General features: G+C 34.1%; 1 protein-coding gene across 6 annotated transcripts in view; it reads left to right on the top strand.

Moving 5' to 3' along the window:
• Positions 1-20,804, top strand: part of Phtf2 (putative homeodomain transcription factor 2) — a 165,831-nt gene that overhangs the window by 86,233 nt on the left and 58,794 nt on the right. For 4 of the 6 annotated variants that reach the window (XM_047561745.1, XM_047561741.1, XM_047561742.1 and 1 more), the window contains exons 3-4: positions 14,096-14,152; positions 14,472-14,483. In XM_047561745.1, the coding sequence (XP_047417701.1) occupies positions 14,096-14,152; positions 14,472-14,483 (69 nt within the window). The remainder of the gene's footprint in view (positions 1-14,095; positions 14,153-14,471; positions 14,484-20,804) is intronic. The other 2 variants (XM_047561744.1, XM_047561747.1) reach the window with 1 other exon arrangement.

Below are 20,804 nucleotides of genomic sequence, written 5' to 3'. Positions count from 1 at the left end.
AGACCTGTGGTTACTGTGGCAGTGGACTTCCAAGCAGCAGCCGGCAGTCTGCAGGTGGTCTGAAGGCTAAGTCATGTGAGTGGCAGATGGACTTTGAGCATAGGGTGAAGGGTAGGTGAAAGGCAAGCAATGGGCAGGCACGAGGTGGGCAGACAGGCAAATGGCAGATGATGGGCAGAGTTCAGTGATCTATCTGTGCTCACAAGGTGGTATGCTGGCAGATGGTGGGTGAGCAAGGCAGATGAATGGGGGTAAATAGCATGGGATCAATGAGTAGCAATTGCTGGCTCGCAGAGAACAGTATGTCCTCTGTTTGAATCTGGAGTTACAGAGACAAGGAATACAGCCTCCCTTTAATTTGCCATCTTGGATTTCTAGTTTCCCCCTTAATTTTTTAAACTAAAGTTTATTTTTTAACTAATAAATAGCTTTTCAAAGCTACTTTAAATAGTTTTCCATAATTTTTACTCTATAATAATTGAAATAAAATTTATAAATATAACCAAATTATTAATTGAGTAATGTTAAATTTAATGGTTTTCGTTCTGAAAGCTTTATCATTTGGGATTCACTGTGATAGTTTGATAGAACACTAATATTTACCTTGGATGAACTGTTTTGATCATCTTTTTTGATTGATAAAGTAAGGCATTTGAATTATTTTCCTGTGATTAATGGAAATAACTAATGAACTTTTCTTTACTTACTAGTAGGGTCTTTATAGGTTAGGTTAAGTAGAAAGTTAGATGTTAAATTAACTTTGCTCAGATGACTTCTTGAGAAAGGATATTAATTTGGCAGTATTTTGATTAGCAAATCCACTGAAAACATGCTGTTCAGCAAGTTGGAAAACAAACAGTCCTGGTAAATTATGCAGAATGGTGTTGGTTTACATTGACAACAATATTCTCATTAAAGATGGGCCAGGAAAAAACACCACTGTATTCTGCTTCTTACTTTTCACTACACTTGTAAACTGTGCCAAGAGCAAACAGCCAAGCCTTGATAAGGAAAGGCAAACCAAGGCTATGATGGGTTCCTTAGTGGCAGAATTTCTAGAAACATTTCTTTTGAGCTCTGTTTTTAGTGTTAAATTTGTTTCTGTTAGCCATCTGTCTCTGCGTTTCTTCTGTTTTTCTAACATTTGGAATGGACAGGGAATCTGATTGACTCGGCTTGAGTCAGATGTCTGGTTTTGGATCATTGCCCGGGAGTGAGTATGAAGTATTAAATAAGTCAGTTATTGTGGTGGGAATCCGGGACTTCAGTCCTTTATGCTTAGTGGCCAGGTTATTGATTGTACTTAAGTGTAAAGGAGAGAGAAATAATGAATCAACTTGATGCATGCTTTTAATCTTTCAATTTAAGATTTAAATTCCTTAATCTTTAAATGTTAAAAATGGTAACTTGATATTTGAGAGTTATTTAGGGACTCCTGAAATTAACTGTCTCTTAGGTGTCAGTCTCTCTCTCTCTCTCTCTCTCTTGTTTTAAAATATTTTTAGTTGTAGATGGACACAATACCTTTGTTTTGTTTATTTACTTTTTTTTTTTTTAATGTGGTCCTGGGGATTGAACCTAGTGCCTCACATGTGCTAGGCAGGTGCTCTACCACTGAGCCACAACTCCCAGCCCCAGTGTCACTATCTCTTAAGAGTAATCTTTTCAGACAACATGTATCCCATTTGTTTACAATAAAAATAAATTAAAAAAAAAAAAAAGAAAATCAAAGGGACAGTAGTAGAGGAATGGATCAGGGGGAGGAAGAAGGAGAGGGAAAAAGGAATGATATTGACCAAATTATATTGTTATATTGTGTGGATATACAAATATGTAACAATTAATCCAACCATTACATATAATTATAATGCACCAATAAAAATATGGGGGGGGGGAGAGAAGACAACTAATAAGAGAACTCAACAAAATTTGGAATCTGTGACACTGGTAAACATTGTAGTTCAGAAATGTTTTTTCTTTAATTCTGATGACTTCCTTTTTGTGAAGAGACAGCTCAAATAGTGTAACAGGGCCTCTCTCAGTGCTTTCCTCATCTACTCTAAAGTGGAAACCTGCCCACCAGAACTCTGTCTGCTTTGTGCCTTCACACTGAGGTCTGACCCTATGCATGCTGCCTTATTCTGGGGTACTGGTCATATTAAAATGCATTCTCCAAACTGGCCTCAAATAGTAATAAAAGTCGATATGTTGACCTTTAAAAAAAAAAAAAAGTAATCTTTTCAGTCTCTTGAGAACTGAAGGGGAATAGCAGAAAGGAGTCAGATGAGCCAGTCCTTTGCTGCTTCTCCCTTTTATATGGTCAACCCTTACTTGTTTCTACAGAGGCCAAGTGTTTTCTTTGACTTCTTCTGAAACTTAGGGAGTTCTCCCAATTCCTTCATGAAGCTTTTCCCCAGGTTCCCTTGCTTTCATTCCCATCCTTTCTTATGTGAACCAGTTTAATTTTTTCCATCATCACCTAATGCAATTTAAGTTATACTTCCGCTACAAGAATCCTGTTTGGAATGTTGTTTTCTTGGGCAATTGATATTTTAGTATTTTGTAAAATATATAAAAGATGGAAACCTTTTTTTTTTTTTGCAGTGCTGGGGATCCAACCTAGGACCTTATGCATGTTATACAAATGCTTTATCACTTAAATATATCTCCAGCTTTGTACTTCGACTTTTTAACTCATTACCGCCCCCCTAGATATCCTATGATGTGTGTATTTCTCTGTGTATTTATGTGCTATTCAAATTTGCAAACATTTTGTTATTAAAATCCAACTTCTTAGATGAAAATTTCTGTCTTATATCTTATAGGAATAGAATAATTTATTTTCATAATGAGACTTCATTAAATTGATTTAAGAGCAGTTATAGTGACTTTCTTCAAGGCTTCCTTCCCTTCACTCAACAGTACTTTTTCATGAGAAAATATATTCAAAACTGCTTAACTTAGTGTCCAACACTTGATTGGTTCTTGAAGTTATTAACTTTCATTTTCTCTTTTTTTAATGTTGTTTTTATCATGATTGTAAAAGTAGTACATATCTAAAAGTGGAAAATGCAGATAAGTAGAATAAAAATTAAAATTATATAGTTGCCCCATTAACAGTATGACTTTTCCCCAAGAAAATTAGGATCATATTTTTAAACTCCTGTTTTAATATAGCAAAGTATTTTGTCACATCACTAAACATCTTTTAAAACATAATTTTAATGTCTGTTATTCTATTATCTGTATATGCTGTATTTATTAATTGATTCCCCACTAGCATTAATAGTTGTTCAACTAATCTCTTTATTCCTTTAATAGCTTTTGATATAGAAATTTCAGTGAAAAAAGGAACATTTTCAGGATTTTAAGACACCAGTCTCCATGTATTTAACCAGTCTCCCATCTCAGTTGTGATCACCCATCTCATTCAAGTTCTTTATTCTAGACCCTCTTCATCTTTCTTGTACTCCAATATCCCATACCAGGATATCCTAGTGTAAAGATATCCTCTTTGCCCTGCTTAAACTTTGATACCCTGTGCTGGGTCACACTCACAATGTTGTTTTCCTCCTCTTCCTGTTTAGGCACTGACTTCCCTCACTCTAGATGGTTCTCCTTCACATCCCACTTAGATTGATACCCCCATTCCTGGCCATCCCTGTGTGTCTAGCTCTCTCTACTGTGGCTCTGGCACCCTACTTTGGTCCTTCTTGCCTCTGCCACATCTAATGACTTTAGCAGGAGAAGCAAGGGAGGAAAGAGGGAAAGGAAGCCAAGAATAAATGAGGACGGTTGTCAAGTATCATTACGCCTGGCATATTGTGGATATTTGATGACAGGGTTTGTGGGAATATTTAACTTTCACTCCTGATCCTGGACTATTGAAACTTGATAGAAAAAGGAAGACTATAAACAACTCAGATGACTTTTAATACCAGCTTGACTGCATCTGCTCTTCCTGGTGGTATTCCTAATCACTCACTCTAGTTGAGAATATATTGTCTCCCCAGATGGTTGTTTCTGCACCTCTTTATTGTTTCCCTGTTACCCAAATTACCAGGCTCCAAATCTTATAATTCATCTCCCAAATTATCAAACTTCCAAATTTTACCTGCCTACTATTTAAATGGGATCAAGACTATTTGAGTTTAATGCCTTTAACAGCTTTAACCATTTAAACCATTTCAGTATTTTTTAGCTTTTATTACTTTACCTTCTTCTTAAAACTCTTTCTCTTGTTTGGCTTTTATTATAGTATATTGTACCAGTTCTCTTCCTACCTGATTAATGTTTCTAAGTCTCCTTATGTGACTTAAGTATTTTGTTCTTGGTTTCCCTTAAGCTGCTTTTTCCCCAGATGATCAAATTGACCATGGAACATGCATGCCAACACCTAGTTTTTGTGGCCAGGTTCCAGGTTTTGTGCCTTGTCAACTATCTTGATTTCTAGCTCTAATTTCTGGGTGTCTTTTTCAAACCTGCTTTTGTTCCATGTCATGGTTAATGTATAGGGGAGTCTCAGGTACCTAAGCCTGAAATTGTCATCTTCATTTCTTTCCCATATCAGGTAAATTTCCTTTTTTTTACCTCACAAACTGCTTCTTTCAGACTATCTCTTATTGATACACTGTAGTTCTTACTTGATTCTGATTTGAATTATTACTAAGCCTCTATTTTATTCTAACATTTTTTTCTTGGAATTTGTAACTCCTTAAAGGCAGGTTCTATAGTAATCATTTCTTTTCATTGAATTATAGAATACTCTTTTTCCTAAATTTGAGTCGGTATTTTATGATATAGTAACTGGCTTTCCATAGGCAATAGAAACTTAATCATGATTTGATTTTATGCAGGTGGCCTATAATTTTTAGGATTAGTGCAGGGAAGGATGTGGTTTCAGATGACAATGGCAAGATTTTAAGTGGTTTAACCATTAATTACTGAATTAATTAATGGAATCTTTGACACCTAGATTTTAATACATAGATGAGAATTTGTTTTCAAACTTTGATGTTTTCATCCAAATGTCAAAGGCTATCTTGATACATATTTTAAAATTCATTGCATTCTAGAAATATTTTCTTCCTCAAAAGTCATATTCTCCCCTCAAAAAAAGACTTTTAAAAGTGTATTTTTAAAATTCTACTCAAGCAACTTTACTTTTCTGCAGTAACACTTTGTGAAAATAACACATAACAAAAGAAATGATAGTTAAAGCAAAGAGGTTTACAAGAGGTTGCAAAGAAAACTCTTAGCTTATAATTAATAATAATTCCAGGAGTGGTGGCACATGCCTGTAATCCCAGCTATTCAGGAGGCTAGGAAAGGAGGATTGCAAGGTTGACACCATCCTCAGTAGTTTAGTGAGACCCTCAGCAATTCTAGTGAAACTCTGTCTTCAAAAAGAACTGGGGATGCAACTCAGTGGTAAAACATGCATGGGTTCAATTACCAATACAAAAAATAATACTTGATTTAGATTTCTTTCCCTAATTAAGAATATCTTATATTTGATTATTATAAGTTTAAGGTACCCTCAAAATAACACTAGAAATATAGGGTTATTTTTTAATGATGGGGTTAAAAGACTTGTGTGTTTTGCCTCATATATATTTCTTAATTTTTAAGAGAAGATTGACTCAGAAGAGTTGGAGATTTGATAAAATGCTTTGGTAGTTATGCATTTGAAAGAGTTACCAGCTTGTGATATTTTCTCAGATCATAACTTTTTGTCTGGCATCATCATCATTCTTAGTTTATATCGTGTAATTACATGGGTCTGTTTCCTCATTTGAGCCTTATCATTAAAGTCACTTGAGTATCTGAATTCTACAGACTTGACTTCTTCAGCAGAGCTGTGTATGTATATATGTAATGGGTATTCAGGAACATCGAACAATATGTTAATCACAATACAATATTTGTAAGAAACAGAAGAGTGGAATTAGGGTAGCATATAAATGGAGTAGTAATGGGAATTGCTGTCCCATGTAGTAGATAAAAATGAGCCTTTGTAGTACTCAGACACTTCTAAATGTTTAATAGACAAATTTGTTTGAGAGGCAATAGTTAAGATCAAGAAACAATGAAAACCTATTTGATATTCAAAGTACTGATACTTTTACTTTGGTATTAACAGTGTTTTTTAAAAGTCAAAATAATTATTTTCTACTAATTCTGGGTAGAGATTGATCTGAAGGTTATTAATTCTAGTGATTTGAAGTGGCCTCTAAATGTTTCTTCTGTATGTTTTAGCGTTATGAGCAGATGTGCTAGGAATAACTTTGGAATGTCCACCAGTACATCACAGTTTTGAGAATTATAGGTATAAGTTTTCTTTCATTGATGATTAGTAGTCTCATATCTGCTACTTTGTTTTGTGACTTTAATTTTAATGTATTACCCTATTTTCTCTTTTTTATTAAACTTATCGGTAGATGATTATGGCAGTGCAAGCCACATATTTTAGTTATTTGGGCAAATGAGATTTTGGATGTCAACAGCACAAACTATACTGTTCACAAACTATAGCAAATACCCAAAATATTATGTTGGTTATTAATTAGGAAAAGGACATTTATCTACAAACCTATTTTGCTTTCTTCTTTGTACCTTTTGCCCTGTTATTTTGTTGCCTCTACTTGCTCTTACCTAGCATTGAATCTTTTGTTTTTCTATTCTCGTGTCCCAAGAAAACTCTGTGACTATCCAAATCATGATTAATATTTAAATATAGTTCAGCTTTGTCAGTTTGAAAATGAGGTAATTGAGGCCTAAAGAGATTAAGATCTACCAAGAATGGAAAGAACTAATATTTCCATGGTACACAGAAACTCTTAACATTTCTGTGAGATATGTTCTGTTGTCCCCATTTTACAGAGGCTCAGAGATAAGTAAGGCCCAAATCTGGAAGGCTAGTAGTGGAGGGGATGGGACAATAATCTAGGTTTTTTGCATAGTCCAGGACCTTTTCCAGTGTCAGCAAACATTAAAGGTTAATTGACCAAGGTAATGGGAATAACAAAGGGTTAAAAAAAATAACACTCAATATGACAAAAGGTATTTTCTGATCAGTAACTTTTGTATTAATAAAAATGCTCAAAATAAAAGTTAAATACCTTTGGTTTTTACAGCTTTTAAATTTATTACAATATGAAATGTTCATATCAGATATAATAACAGCATAGCCTTTGCTTATTAGGATTTTATGATGGTGATACATTATACAAAAAATGTCACAGAAAAAATAATGTTAATATCAGATCAGAGATGTAAATTTCTACCAAGAATAGGTGAATCTCCTTGCTCTTCTTACTGTTTTATTCTTTTAAAAATATTTTTTTAGGTGTTGATGGACCTTTATTTTACTTGTTTATTTATATGTGGTGCTGAGAATCGAACCCAGTACCTCACACATGCTAGGCAAGTGCTTGCTGTACCACTGAGCCACAACTCCAACTCTATTTTATTCTTTTTAATAAATGCCTATAATTCCAACGATTTGGAAGGCCTTTGGCAACTTAACAAGACCCTGTCACAAAATAAAAAATAAAAAGGGCTGGGGATGTAGCTCAGGGGTTAAGTGCCCCTGGGTTCAATCCCCAGTGCCAAATATATATCTAGAGAGATATAGAGAGAAATATCTGAAGAGGTTCTTTAACCTCTTGCCTTGGAGATTTTCTTGTCATACTTTTAAAAATACACTCTTGCAAAGGTGTACTACATTTTGAATAACATTTGATGTTTATGAGAATTAAAAGTTTGCTTTTCAGAATTTCTTACATGAGATTCAGTAAACTAAAACTAAACATGGTAGAGTCATAAGAAAATTGAGGTCTTGGACATATAATATTATATATGTATGTTCATTAGCTGAGGAAAGTAGGTGCTTTAACATGGGCAAATCTTGGCCCCTCTTCACCATGCTATGTTTGTGAATTCTTAATCTTTTATCTAAGCACTTAATCTAATTAAACTATTGATAACTGCCATTTGAAGCAAGACACCTTCTCTTTAGCCTCTTGATACCTGAGCTACTGCTCTTCTGAATGTGATGACCTAAGGGTAATCCAATCACCTAACAGTAACTTTCAAACTGCTTTTCAAAGGTAGATTTTCTAAATTCCTAAGTGGTACTGGTTCCCATTTCATAATCTAATTAGGTCTTAACATTCGTACTTCTGATACCATCATATTCATTACAAAATTATTTTCTTATATGCCAGAGCTACCCTTGGCCAATACCTAGACAAAAGCAATCATTTTTTTCTACCTACCAGTCCTCTCCTTTTCTTGTCCCTTTCCTTCCCAGTCGTCCTCCCTGCTGTCTTCCTCTCTCCTTCCCTTTCCAAATTTTATCTCAGTATATAGGAAAATAAAAAAAATAAGAATGATTGTAGGAGGAGGTAAATAATTCCGTATAAAGTTACTATTCAGTGATAGGATTAAGAAACATTGCATTTCTTAGACAAATAATTCAAATTACTTTGGAGTTCAACAGCCCTGGTTTAGAATCCTAGTATATAAAAACAGCATGTACAGATTCGGAAAAAAAAAAAAAAAAAAAGAATATCAGTGAATATAAAGCAGCAAGGAAAAGTGCTAATTTCTTCCATATTTATCTGTGAGAATCACTACTAGTGGTTTTCATGTATCCTTCTAAATATCTTCTACATATATTTACATACACAATATATGTAGCATATTAGCTACATTAGTTTATGTTTATAACTTGTTCATTTTCCTTTTATAACACTCTTCAGTTTGTCAAGAAGCATCTAAAGATTAGTAATTTCAATTTTAGTCTGCTCGATATTAATAAAGTCTAGTATCTGTTTCTTGTTTCTTTTTGTAATGTTATTCTTACTGCTTTCAGAATGTTGCTCCCTTGTTTTTTGGTTTGTTTTGTCAATCTTGACCTCTGCATTGGCTCAAAGTTTACTTATACAGGTAAGAGAAAATAAGTTAGCTGAGAAAAAAAAGATAAAAGAAATGGAGAAGACAAAAAATGATATTTGTGTTCAATGGATTCAGTCTTCTTGGGAAAGTAGTTGGCAACATGTTCTGCCAGAGTGGTAATGTTCATAGTTATTAGGAACTACAACTTGTAGGAAGAAAATTTAGAATTATCCTTGCTTTCATTATAAGGAGCATTGTAAGAAATCAGAATAGGATTGCCAGATCTGTTGTCAAAGATACAAGATGAATTTGTAAAGGGCAAAGTACTTATTCATCTGGGACCTGGAATAAAAAAAGCCGACTATAGGTCAACTTTGCTATATTCATACATCTCAGACTAATAGCAAGAGCATTGATAAAATTCTTTACTATAGCTAGGTACCAGAGAATGAACTTCACATTCTTACACATGTACAAAACTATTAGCTACAAAATGTGAATAAGGATTTCAGAATCTCCTCTTACAATATGGAAACAATGATTTTTCCTCCTTTAAACAGATAGTCACTTATGAAAAATATGGTTGAACATCTGTTGAGATACTCATTCATGAATTACCCTGGTTTTTGAAGTAGCTACTAACAAAGCATTATTTGAGAGTATACCCTTTTGTTTCCACAAAATATAGACACTTTGCTAAACTCCCAAACACTGAAGGCATGAAGAGTAGGGCAAAGTAGAACAGTTGGGCATTAGGTGAAATTCGGAAATTATCAAAATTTTATGTTGTATTTTTTCTCAATTTGATAACATTATCTAATTAAATTTTGTTTTGTTAGGTAAATGTTACTACTAAGCTTTTTTTAGTGTTTTATATTTCATTCAGAAACTGATGTAGTTGTATAGTTATTTTCTTTCTTTCACAAAGAATTGTAATTGAACTCGGCCTTGTGATTTAATTCTAGTTAGCAGAACTACAAAAAAGAAATAGCTATCTAGTTTATTTTGACTTAGTCAAGTCTGATGAGTATTTGTGTGCCAAAGGTAGAATAAAAACTGAAAACCCTGTTGTTTGTTTTTGATTTTGGCTCTGCAAGTTGTTCTGATCCATGACCTGACTTGAAAAGATGGTTCTTCTCTTCCCCAGTCTAAGCATATCTTCTTTTCTTACTTTGTTGATAATAGGATCCTGTCTGATAAAGAGAAAAACTAAACTGAACCTATGCCACAGGTGCTGTGGTCATCTGTCTTGCCAGATTTTCAGAAATAAAGTGAGACTTTAGGCTAGAAGGGGTCTTTAGAATTCTTTAGCTTCCTTTCTAGGATTCTTCCATCACCCTGACTTTATGATGCCTCTGATCTACTACATACACACATTTCTGAAGAAACAAACAATTTCAGATAATTCAGTCTGGATTCATAACGTGTGATTTGTTAAGGCATTTATATCACTAAGCTGAGCCCTGGACAATCTCCTTCTGAATTCCATGCATTTAGGTTAATAGCACCCTCAGTTTTCTCAAGAAAGCAGTCTGTTTGCTTCTGTAACCAAAAGGTCCATTTTGGTGGTATGTTTAAAACAAAAGAAGTGTTCTACAAAAGGGAATTGATGCCTCCATTAGAAGATACTTTCACTTGTAATTGAAAATGACACTCATAGGTGTGATGGCGCCTGCCTGGAAACCCAGTGACTAAGGAGCCCGAGGCAAGAGGATCAAAGTTTGAGGCTAGCCTCAGCAGCATAGCAGAACTCTGCATCAAAAAGTAAAAAACTAAAACAAACATATAACAAAACTGAGAACGTAACTCAGTGGTAAAGCTCCCCTGGGTTCAGTCCCCAGTTAAAAAAACAAAAAAGTGGGGCTGGGGTTGTGGCTCTGTGGTAGAGCACTTGCTTAGCATAGGTGAGGCACTGGGTTCGATCCTCACCACCACATAAAAATAAATAAATAAAATAAAGGCATTGTGTCCCTCTACAACTTAAAAAAATTATACATATATATAGGAAAAAAGAGAAAATGACACAATTTAATTAATTGTCATTCACAATTAGTTAAAAAAATTAAGACCCCATAAGGTATTCTAGTCTAGTGTAATTTGTCCTTACTCTTACCCATTAAATCTTTGAAAAAAAGTGTTTCTCCAGTAAAACAACCCATTTTAACTTATGAATTTTTATGGGAATATCTACTCACCCACCTTTTTTCTTTTTCTTTTTTTTTTAGGGTTGCATTCTACTATTTATAAATAAAGTATCTCAGCCTTCCAAAAGTTTTTACCCACTGCTTCATTACAAGATTTCTTAGACTTTCTGTACTTTTTTAAACCTTGGTACTTTCAGTATTATGATAGTTGTACTGGCATTTTTTTTTTTTTTTTTTTTTTTTTTGGTATCAGGATTGGAACCCCAGAGTGCTTTACCTCTGAGCCACATTCCCAGCCCCCTCCCCCTTCTAAAATGTTTTACTTTGAGACAGTATGTTTTAGTCAGCCCTTTCACTGTTATGGCCAAAAGACCTAACAAGAACTTGTAGAGGAGCATAGTTTATTTGAATTCAGAGGTCTCAGCCCATAGATAGCCAGTTCCATTTCTCAGGGCTCGAGGTGTAGCAGTACATCATGGCAGAAGAGTTTGATGAAGGGAAGTGACTAAAGACACTACACCAGGAAGCAGAGCTGTTTTGAAAAAGGACAAAATATAAACACCAAAGACACCTACCCCAATGACCCACCTCTTCCAACCACACCATACCTACCTACAGTTTCCACTCATTTAATAACTATCAGAGGATTAATTCACTGATTGGGTTAAGGCTTTCATAACCTAATCTTTTCACCTCTAAACCTTTTTGCATTGGCTTACACACAAGCTTTTGAGGGGAAACCTCTTATCTGAACTATAACACAGGGACTTCCTAAGTTGTATAGGGCCTTGCTAAGTTGCTGAGGCTGTCTTTGAACTTGTGATCCTCCTGCTTAACCTCCAAAGTAACTGGGATTACAGGTATGTGCCACCGTGCCTAGCTGACATGCATTTTTTATTCAGTCCATTGCATATGTATTATTTTATTTTTCCTGTTTTTACCATTATGGCACATGTATCTTCATGTCCATCTTTTTGGGCCACCTTGAAATAAAACCAATGTTCCTAAAGAAAATTTAAGCATTCTTTTGTGTAGGAAAATAAACTGCTGCCAAATAACCATTAAAACATATCAGTATCTTCTTTATTAGTTTTGGTTATGGTTTCACTAAACAGTATGCAAGGTGTTGAAATGGTTACATATTTTTAAAATTAATGATTGCATTAAACCTAGTCATTCTGAATTATCAACTTAGAGCAGACATATTCATGTGGAATCTATATTCCCTTACCTTTTCTGGTTTTAACCAGCATAGTTATTTGATTAAATTCTGAATTTAAAAGACTTAGGATTGGTTACTTCAGGTCAGCTCTATCATTAGACCTAACTAGTTGCTTGGTACTTTCTTAGGGCTGCTTTTCCCTGTTTATAGAGATGAACAGAAGTTTTAGTTACATATAGGTGAGTTGTGCAGTCTAGACAGCTTGGTCTAGGTGTTATAAAAATTTCATTTTCATGATATGTTGTATCGTAATAAGATTTTTAAAAATAAAGGAATCAGAAAAGGGAACTAGAATGATTAGTATGAAGATTATGTACAAAAGAAAATAATAGAGACGAAGGGCTCTTTTGGAGTTATTAGTAAATCATTTGACCTCCTTTATGTCTACGTTGATATTCTCATGTTCTCATTTCTTAAAAGGAGATTACAAAGACAATGTGTAGATAAAAGGAATTTGGGGTAAAATGATTTAAGTCAGAAAATACCCTCTCCTGAATTTCCTTACCACAGCTTTGCCTATCTTTGTGTTGAGTCCTATAAGTGTAATTATCTCAAATATTTTTAATTTCTTAGAATTCTAATTTTCAATTAACACAAATAATGAAAATCCCATCATAATTATAGGTATTGACCCATGTCTTATTGGGTTATATAATTAGTAGAACCTGGATACTATAGGATCCAAGCAAAGAACTTGGGTAGGAACTGTAAAAATGGCTTGTTCATCCTGTAGTTCAGAGAAATTTGCTGCATCTAAGAGTAATAGACATAGAAGCTATACAGAAGTTTACTTCTGTTTTTAAAATTTTACTTCTTGATTCTTTCCCTGTATCTTCATTTATTTCACAACTTCATGTTCTAATTTAAGATTTTTGTGTGTACGTACTGGATATGGAACTGAGGGGCACTGTGTTGAGCTACATCCTCAATTCTTTTCTGTTTTTTGAAACAGGGTCAAAGTTGCTTAGGGCCTTGCTAAGTTGCTGAGACTGTCCTCAAATTTGTGATTCTCCCACCTCAGCCTCCTAGGTTGCTGGTATTATAGACTTGTGCCACTGTTCCTGGCTCCAATTTAAACTTTAAGTGATAATTGTGGTCTGCGCATTTATGAGCTTGCAATTCTATTATTCTTTTTTATAAAATAATTCCATAAAGGACTTACCACTTGGAAGATTTTTTTCTCAAATGGGCTAGTACCATAGCAATTGTGTTCATTTAAAATAAAGGATTCCCACAGAGCGCATCCGTAATCCTAGTGATTGGCAAAGCTGAGACAGAAGAATCCCAAGTTCAAGGCCAGCCTCAGCAATTTAGAGACCCTAAGCAACTTAGTGAAACTCCATCTCAAAAAAAAAAAAAAAAAAAAAAAAAAAAAAAAAAGAGCTGGTTAGGCAGCTCAGTGGTAAATCACTTTTGGATTAAATCCTCAGTACTAAAGTAAGTAAGTAATAAAATAAAACAAGGGATGGATAGATAGATAAATAGATAAGTAAATAAATAAAATAAAGGATTCCCTAGGGCAGGGGTTTTCAAATATCAGAAAATCCAGAGGTATTTTTAAAAACAGATTTTTGAGCTCCATTCACTTCCATGTTTCTGACTTAGTAACTCTGGGGTGAGGTCTAAGAATTTGCACTTTTAATAAGTTCCAAGGTGATGGTAATACTGTCAACCCTTAAATGATACTGTAAGAACCACTGTAATACAGTATTTATTCCAGAAGCTTGAGACAGAACTAGATTTAATTTGTGCTGAATGAATGCTGAGTAGCTTGTAGTTCAAAATTGGGTATGAGCAATGATCGTTCAATGTCTTTGTTTCTTCATAGATTGGAGCATATGATCAACAAATATGGGAAAAATCTGTTGAACAAAGAGAAATCAAGGTAACAAGTTCATTTCATTTTGTTTATCTTGAAATATTATTCTTTAATTGATTATGAGTCACATTTAATATCTTTCCATATACTTTTAAGGTATAAATTAACATTATTATTTATTCTTTAAAAGGTGTAAACTCTTTTAAAACAGAGTAATCATGTGTCTTTACTACTGATTATTTTTTGAGCTTTTTAGCATCTTTCCATTCTTTTAAAATTTAATTTCTAATGGTTATTTTTTGTTAGCTTTTTTTCCCCTTCACTTTTCACCTTATACTTCTAGTTTACTTTTCCTCCCTTATGATGCTGTCATTGCTCTGTACAGTTTATTAAACTGGTAAGTGTTTCAGGATTTTTCCCACCTGAATGATCCTGTGCAAATGCTGCTCTGCTTGAGATCCGCTTTTGGTGCTACTAACAGAATGACTTGGACGCAAAAGGAATTGCTGAAAAGTTGGTCAGTTTTGAAAAGAATCAAGAAAAAATATAAAACATTAATTAAATGTCTTTATAGTAGGGATTTTCTTCCTGAACATGCAACTACCTCATGTGTTGATAAGATATTCTCATAGGCTATCTTGCTGGCATGAAAACTATTTTTAAACTAAATTTGTTGTTTCTCAGCATTTTTTTCAATAATAAGATTTATATATTTTTTTCATTTGCAAATATACTAATCAGTGTGTTCCTGCACGAGCTGAATTTAATTTGGACCCTACCAGAGACTGTTTAGTTTACTTGACATATTCTATTTTACAGAAAAGTCATTGAAAACCAAGTCTACAGTTACTTCACAATCTGTTTAAAAATCTACCAATATTTAAACAACTTAGTTATTTATAATAAAGAACAAGATTCTTTGACATTTGTTAATTTTAACCTTTACACTATTTTTTTTTTTTTTATGAATTGATATATTTAGGGGTGGGGCATGTAGTTCAGTGGAAGAGCACTTGTCTAGCACATGAAGAATCCTAGGTTCTATTCCTAGCACTGCAAAAATAAAAAGAATGAATACATTTAATAAAGTTGTAATATGTTAAGTATAGGATTTAAGTTATAAGGATAGAAAGATGAGGTTAGGTTACAGTTTTATAGGTGAGATATGTAATTAAAAATGAGATAAATTCAAAGATATGTGTGTGAGTCTCTATAGGAAATGCAGAGAGCAACAGCCCTAGGAGGTTAGGAAAAATTTAACAGAGGAAGTGGTTCTTGAACACAGTTTGACAGGCTTTGATGAGGCAATTGGGGGAAGATATGATGAAGAACATATGAAATATAAAGAAAAGAAGAAACAAGACTTGAGTCAGGAACACTCAAAGAGTTTGACTTGGTAATAGATTGGATTGAGGAAGGATTTTAGGATGATTATACATAAACTAGAAAGGAAAATGCAAGTCAAATTATGAAGGGCCTTGAATGCCTAACCCAGGCATTTAGACATAATCTGGAAAAAAGTGTGGGAGACATGGAAAGATTTTAAGTGGAAATTTTTTATAGTTTTACAAGTTCATTCAAGCAGTGCTAAATATGAGGAAATTCTAGAAGAGGAGCAAATTTAGAATTCTGTTCTAGAAATATATCCGTGTAGTACATGGGGAAGAGATTTGGGAGTCCTCATTATGTAAAGTGTGTATATGTACAGGTATGTGTGTGTATGTATTAGTAACGTGTTATACATTGTATTGATATAGTCATGGGACTGAGTAGATTTTCATTGAATGATGAAAGAAAAGGAATGAGAACAGAACATTGAGAAGCACCAACATTTAATGAATAGGCAAGAAAAAAAAGAGAGAGAGAGATTCAAGAAAAGAAGGAAAAAGAACTAGAGTTCTGTGAGCAAATAGTCTGGAGAGAGTATCTTCAGTAAGAATTGCTGAGTGGTCAAGCAAATAAAGAGTAACAAAGTCTAGTTAGATTCCTTAATGCCTTTTATTCTCTTTGATGACTAGAAAACCTTCAACTTATTGAAAAATGGGACACTAAATACCCTGAGAGGTCATGTTACTAATTGGCACATTTGAATGTTTTCTGAAATTTTAAAACTTCAAGAAACATGTGTATGTAATTTTTTAATTTTAGGAAGCCATTCATCACAAATTATAACATTAGTCATATAATTTTTTTTTTTTTTTTTTTTGATGGTACTGGGGATTGAACCCAGGGGTACTTCTACCACTGAATGACATCGCTAGCCCTTTTTATTTTTTATTTTGAGATGGGGTCTGGCTAAGTTGCAGAGGCTAGCCTTCAACTTGCAGTTCTCCTGCCTCAACCTCCGAAGTACCTGGGATTACAGGCATGTGCCACCACACCCAGCTAATTTCTTACTTTTTAAAAGAACTGTTTTATAGCCCAAAAAGAGATTAGTATAAGGAGGCATTATATTAGTTTCTACTTGGTGCCATTGACAGGATGGCTTTAGGAAAGACTAGAACCTTTAATTTCTTTGTGAAATATGTCTCCCTTTAAAGATTGTACTTTGTAATAGTAATTGAAGATTAAAAACAATATTAAAATTTACTTTTATTATTTTGAATTAAAAGAGTTTGACCTGGTGTGGTAGCATGTACCCCATAAGCCCAGCTGCTTGGGAGGCTGAGGAAGGAAGTGTTGGGTTCTAGGGCCAGTCTTGGTAATATAACAAGACCCTGTTTTAGAAAAGTAGAGTCAATTTGTTGACAAAGCCTTAAAAAGAACATTCTGTTCTTCTTAAACATTCTAGTGGAGGCAAATTATTTATAGTATAAAACAGTTTTGTATTTATTATACCGAAGATAGGCACATACTTCTAGTACATTAATGTTATTTGGTAAAATGCAAAGTACTCTGTTCAGAGAACTGTGTCCCAAAAATTTTGAATCTGTCTTGTGGAAATATCTCATTATTTGCCAAAGTAGTGATTGATCACTAAAGAGATCAAAGAAAACCTTGAAAATATATTTCTTGGAAATGTTATCTTTTCAGTTAAAATTCTATAGTTGAATTTTCTAAAGTGTAAAATCCTTTATAAAGGTACAAACTACTTTTCGTAAGCATTTTAGAAATGATAACTATTTTTTTTTTTTTATTCTCTGATCGCTTTGGCCCAAATTTAAAGGTAAATACAAAAACAAAAAACCAAAACCAAACCAAAACAAAACAAAAAAACCCACACACACACAGAAAAGCACGGCAGCAGAGTTAAGAGCCTACAGAATGGGAGAAAATTTGCGAACTATAATCTGACAAGGGATTAATGTCCAGAATATATAAGGAACTAAAATAAACTCAATAGCAGAACAAAACAACACAGCCCAAAAGCCAAAGAGTTCAGTTAAAAAATGGGCTGTTGACCTAAACAGACTTTTTCTCAAAAAAAGACTACATATGGTCAGCAGGTATGTGGAATGATGTTCAGCCTCACAAATGATCAGGGAAATGCAAATCAAAACCATAGTGAGATATCACTACTCCAGTAAGAATGGCTGTTATCAAAAAGACCGAAGTATTATGGCGTGTGTGGAGGAAAGGGAATCTCTACATATGGTTGTGAGGATGTGAATTAGTACATCCATTATGGAAAACAGTATGGTGATTCTTCAAAAAATTAAGAACAATTACCATATGATTCAGCAGACCCCACTCTGGGCATGTATCCAAAGGAAATTAAACCATATCTAAAGATCTGTACTCCCATGTTCATTACAGCATTATTCATAGTAGCCAAAAAATCATAAGAGCCCAAGTATGTATCAGTTGATGAATGGGTAAAGAAAATATAGTACATCTATCCAATGGATTACTGTTCAGCCATAAAAAGGATGAAATCCTGTCATTTGTGGCAACATGGGTGGAACTAGAGATCATTTTGATAAAGGAAATAAGTCAGGCATAGAAAGACAAGAACCACATGATCTTTCTCATGTGGAATCTAAAAAAGTAGATCTAATAGAAGTTGAGAATGGAATGGTGATTACTGGAGGCTAGAGAGTAGTAGGAAGAGAAAGGTGTAAAGCCTGATTAATGAATACTAAGTTACAGTTAGATAAGTGTAAGAAATTCTGGTGTGCTATTTCACAGTTGGGTAATTATAGATAACAATAATGTACTATATATTTTAAAAAGCTAGATGAAAGAATTTTAAATGTTTTCATCATAAATGTTTTCCCATATATGTTTGGGGAAGTAGGTATGTTTACCCTGATTTAAACATTATGCAATCTGTGCATACATTGGAACATCACATGGTACCCATAAATGTGTGCAATTTTTATGTGTTTATTGAAAAAAAAAACACAACAGAAACTTAAATGCAGGATTTCTCCCATACCTACTAGATTTTTAAAACTTCAACAAAAAGCTTATGAAACCTATAGAAGAAGAAGGGGATGGAGCAGGGTGGGAAACAATTTCTAGAAAGTGAAACTGATATTTTTTTCCTTGATGGAATCTAAGTATTACAGTGGTTCCATGCATTGGAAGTCTTGATTACTGAATAAAAGTACTTTGTAAACTTAAACAGCCCTGTTTATTTTTTGGGTCAACATTGTGTACTTGGAGATTTTTAAAAAAATACAAAACTGCATACTATTTGAGTTATTGCACTATAGAAATATACTATGAGTTTTAATGTGCATTCAAAAAAGAATACTTCATTTTGACTCTAGCATGTTAATTACATTTGTGCTATTTGTTTCTATATTCTAATTTGTGTATATATTAGTTTCAAAAATTTCATTTTTAAAAAACTTTCATTGTTTTGTTTGCTTAAGCTTTGTGAAGGCGTGCAGTTATAGTTAGAAATACTTTGTATGAGTTAAGAATCACATGATTATTTCAATAGATGCAGAAAAAACATTCGATAAAATACAACATCCCTTCATGCTCAAAACACTAGAAAAAATAGGGATAGTGGGAACATTCCTTAACATTGTAAAGGCCATCTTCGCTAAGCCCATGACCAATATCATTCTAAATGGTGAAAAACTGAAAGCATTCCCCCTAAAAACTGGAACAAGGCAGGGATGCCCTCTTTCACCACTTCTATTCAACATCGTCCTTGAAACTCTAGCCAGAGCAATTAGACAAACCAAAAAAATTAAAGGGATACGAATAGGAAAAGAAGAACTCAAAACTATCCCTGTTTGCTGATGACATGATTATATATTTAGAGGAACCTGGAAATTCCACCAGAAAACTTTTAGAACTCATAAGTGAATTCAGTAAAGTAGCAGGTTACAAGATCAATGCTCATAAATCCAATGCATTTTTATACATAAGTGGTGACTATTCAGAAAGAGAGGTTAGAAAAACTACCCCATTCACAATAGCTCCCCCCAAAAAATAAAATACTTGGGAATCAATCTCACAAAAGAGGTGAAAGACCTCTACAATGAGAACTACAGAACACTAAAGAAAGAAATTTAAAAAAACCTTAGAAGATGGAAAGATCTCCCATGTTCTTGGATAGGCAGAACTAATATTGTCAAAATGGCCATACTACCTAAAGTGCTATACAGATTCAATGCAATTCCAATTAAAATCCCAATGATGTACCTTACAGAAATAGAGCAAGCAATCTTGAAATTCATCTGGAAGAATAAGAAACCCAGAAGAGCTAAAGCAATCCTTAGCAGGAAGAGCAAAGCAGGGGGTATCGCAGTACCAGATCTTCAACTCTACTACAAAGCAATAGTAACAAAAATGGCATGGTATTGGTACCAAAATAGACAGGTAGATCAATGGTACAGAATAGAGGACATGGACACAAACCCAAATAAATACAATTTTCTCATACTAGACAAAGGGACCAAAAACATGCAATGGAGAAAAGATAGCCTCTTCAACAAATGGTGCTGGGAAAACTGGAAAACCATATGCAACAGAATGAAATTAAACCCCTATCCCTCACCCTGCACAAAACTCAACTCAAAATGGATCAAGGACCTCGGAATGAGACCAGAGACCCTTCATCTTACAGAAGAAAAAGTAGGTCCAAATCTTCAACTTGTCGGCCTAGGATCAGACTTCCTTAACAGGACTCCCGTAGCACAAGAAATAAAAGCAAGAATCAACAACTGGGATAGATTCAAACTAAAAAGCTTTCTCTCAGCAAAGGAAACTATCAGCAATGTGAAGAAAGAGCCTACAGAGTGGGAGAAAATCTTTGCCAATCATACTTCAGATAGAGCACTAATCTCCAGAATCTATAAAGAACTCAAAAAACTCAACACCAAGACTACAAATAACCCAATCGACAAATGGTCTAAGGAAATGAACAGACACTTCACAGAAGATCTACAAGCAATCAACAGATATATGAAAAAATGTTCAACATTTCTAGTAATAAGAGAAATGCAAATCAAAACTACACTAAGATTCCATCTCACCCCAATTAGAATGGCGATTATCAAGAACACAAGCAACAATAGGTGTTGACGAGGATGTGGGGAGAAAGGTACACTCATACATTGCTGGTGGGGTTGCAAATTAGTGCAGCCACTCTGGAAAGCAGTATGGAGATTCCTCAGAAAGCTTGGAATGGAACCACCATTTGACCCAGCTATCCCACTCCTTGGCCTATACCCAAAGGACTTAAAATCAGCATACTACAGAGATACAGCCACATCAACGTTCATAGCTGCTCAACTCACAATAGCCAGATTGTGGA

The sequence above is a fragment of the Sciurus carolinensis genome, chromosome 8, assembly GCF_902686445.1.
Source record: "Sciurus carolinensis chromosome 8, mSciCar1.2, whole genome shotgun sequence".
In the NCBI taxonomy this organism is placed as follows: Eukaryota; Metazoa; Chordata; class Mammalia; order Rodentia; family Sciuridae; genus Sciurus; species Sciurus carolinensis.
Note: the sequence above shows the minus strand (reverse complement) of the source record. Positions and strands in the feature narration are given on the sequence as shown.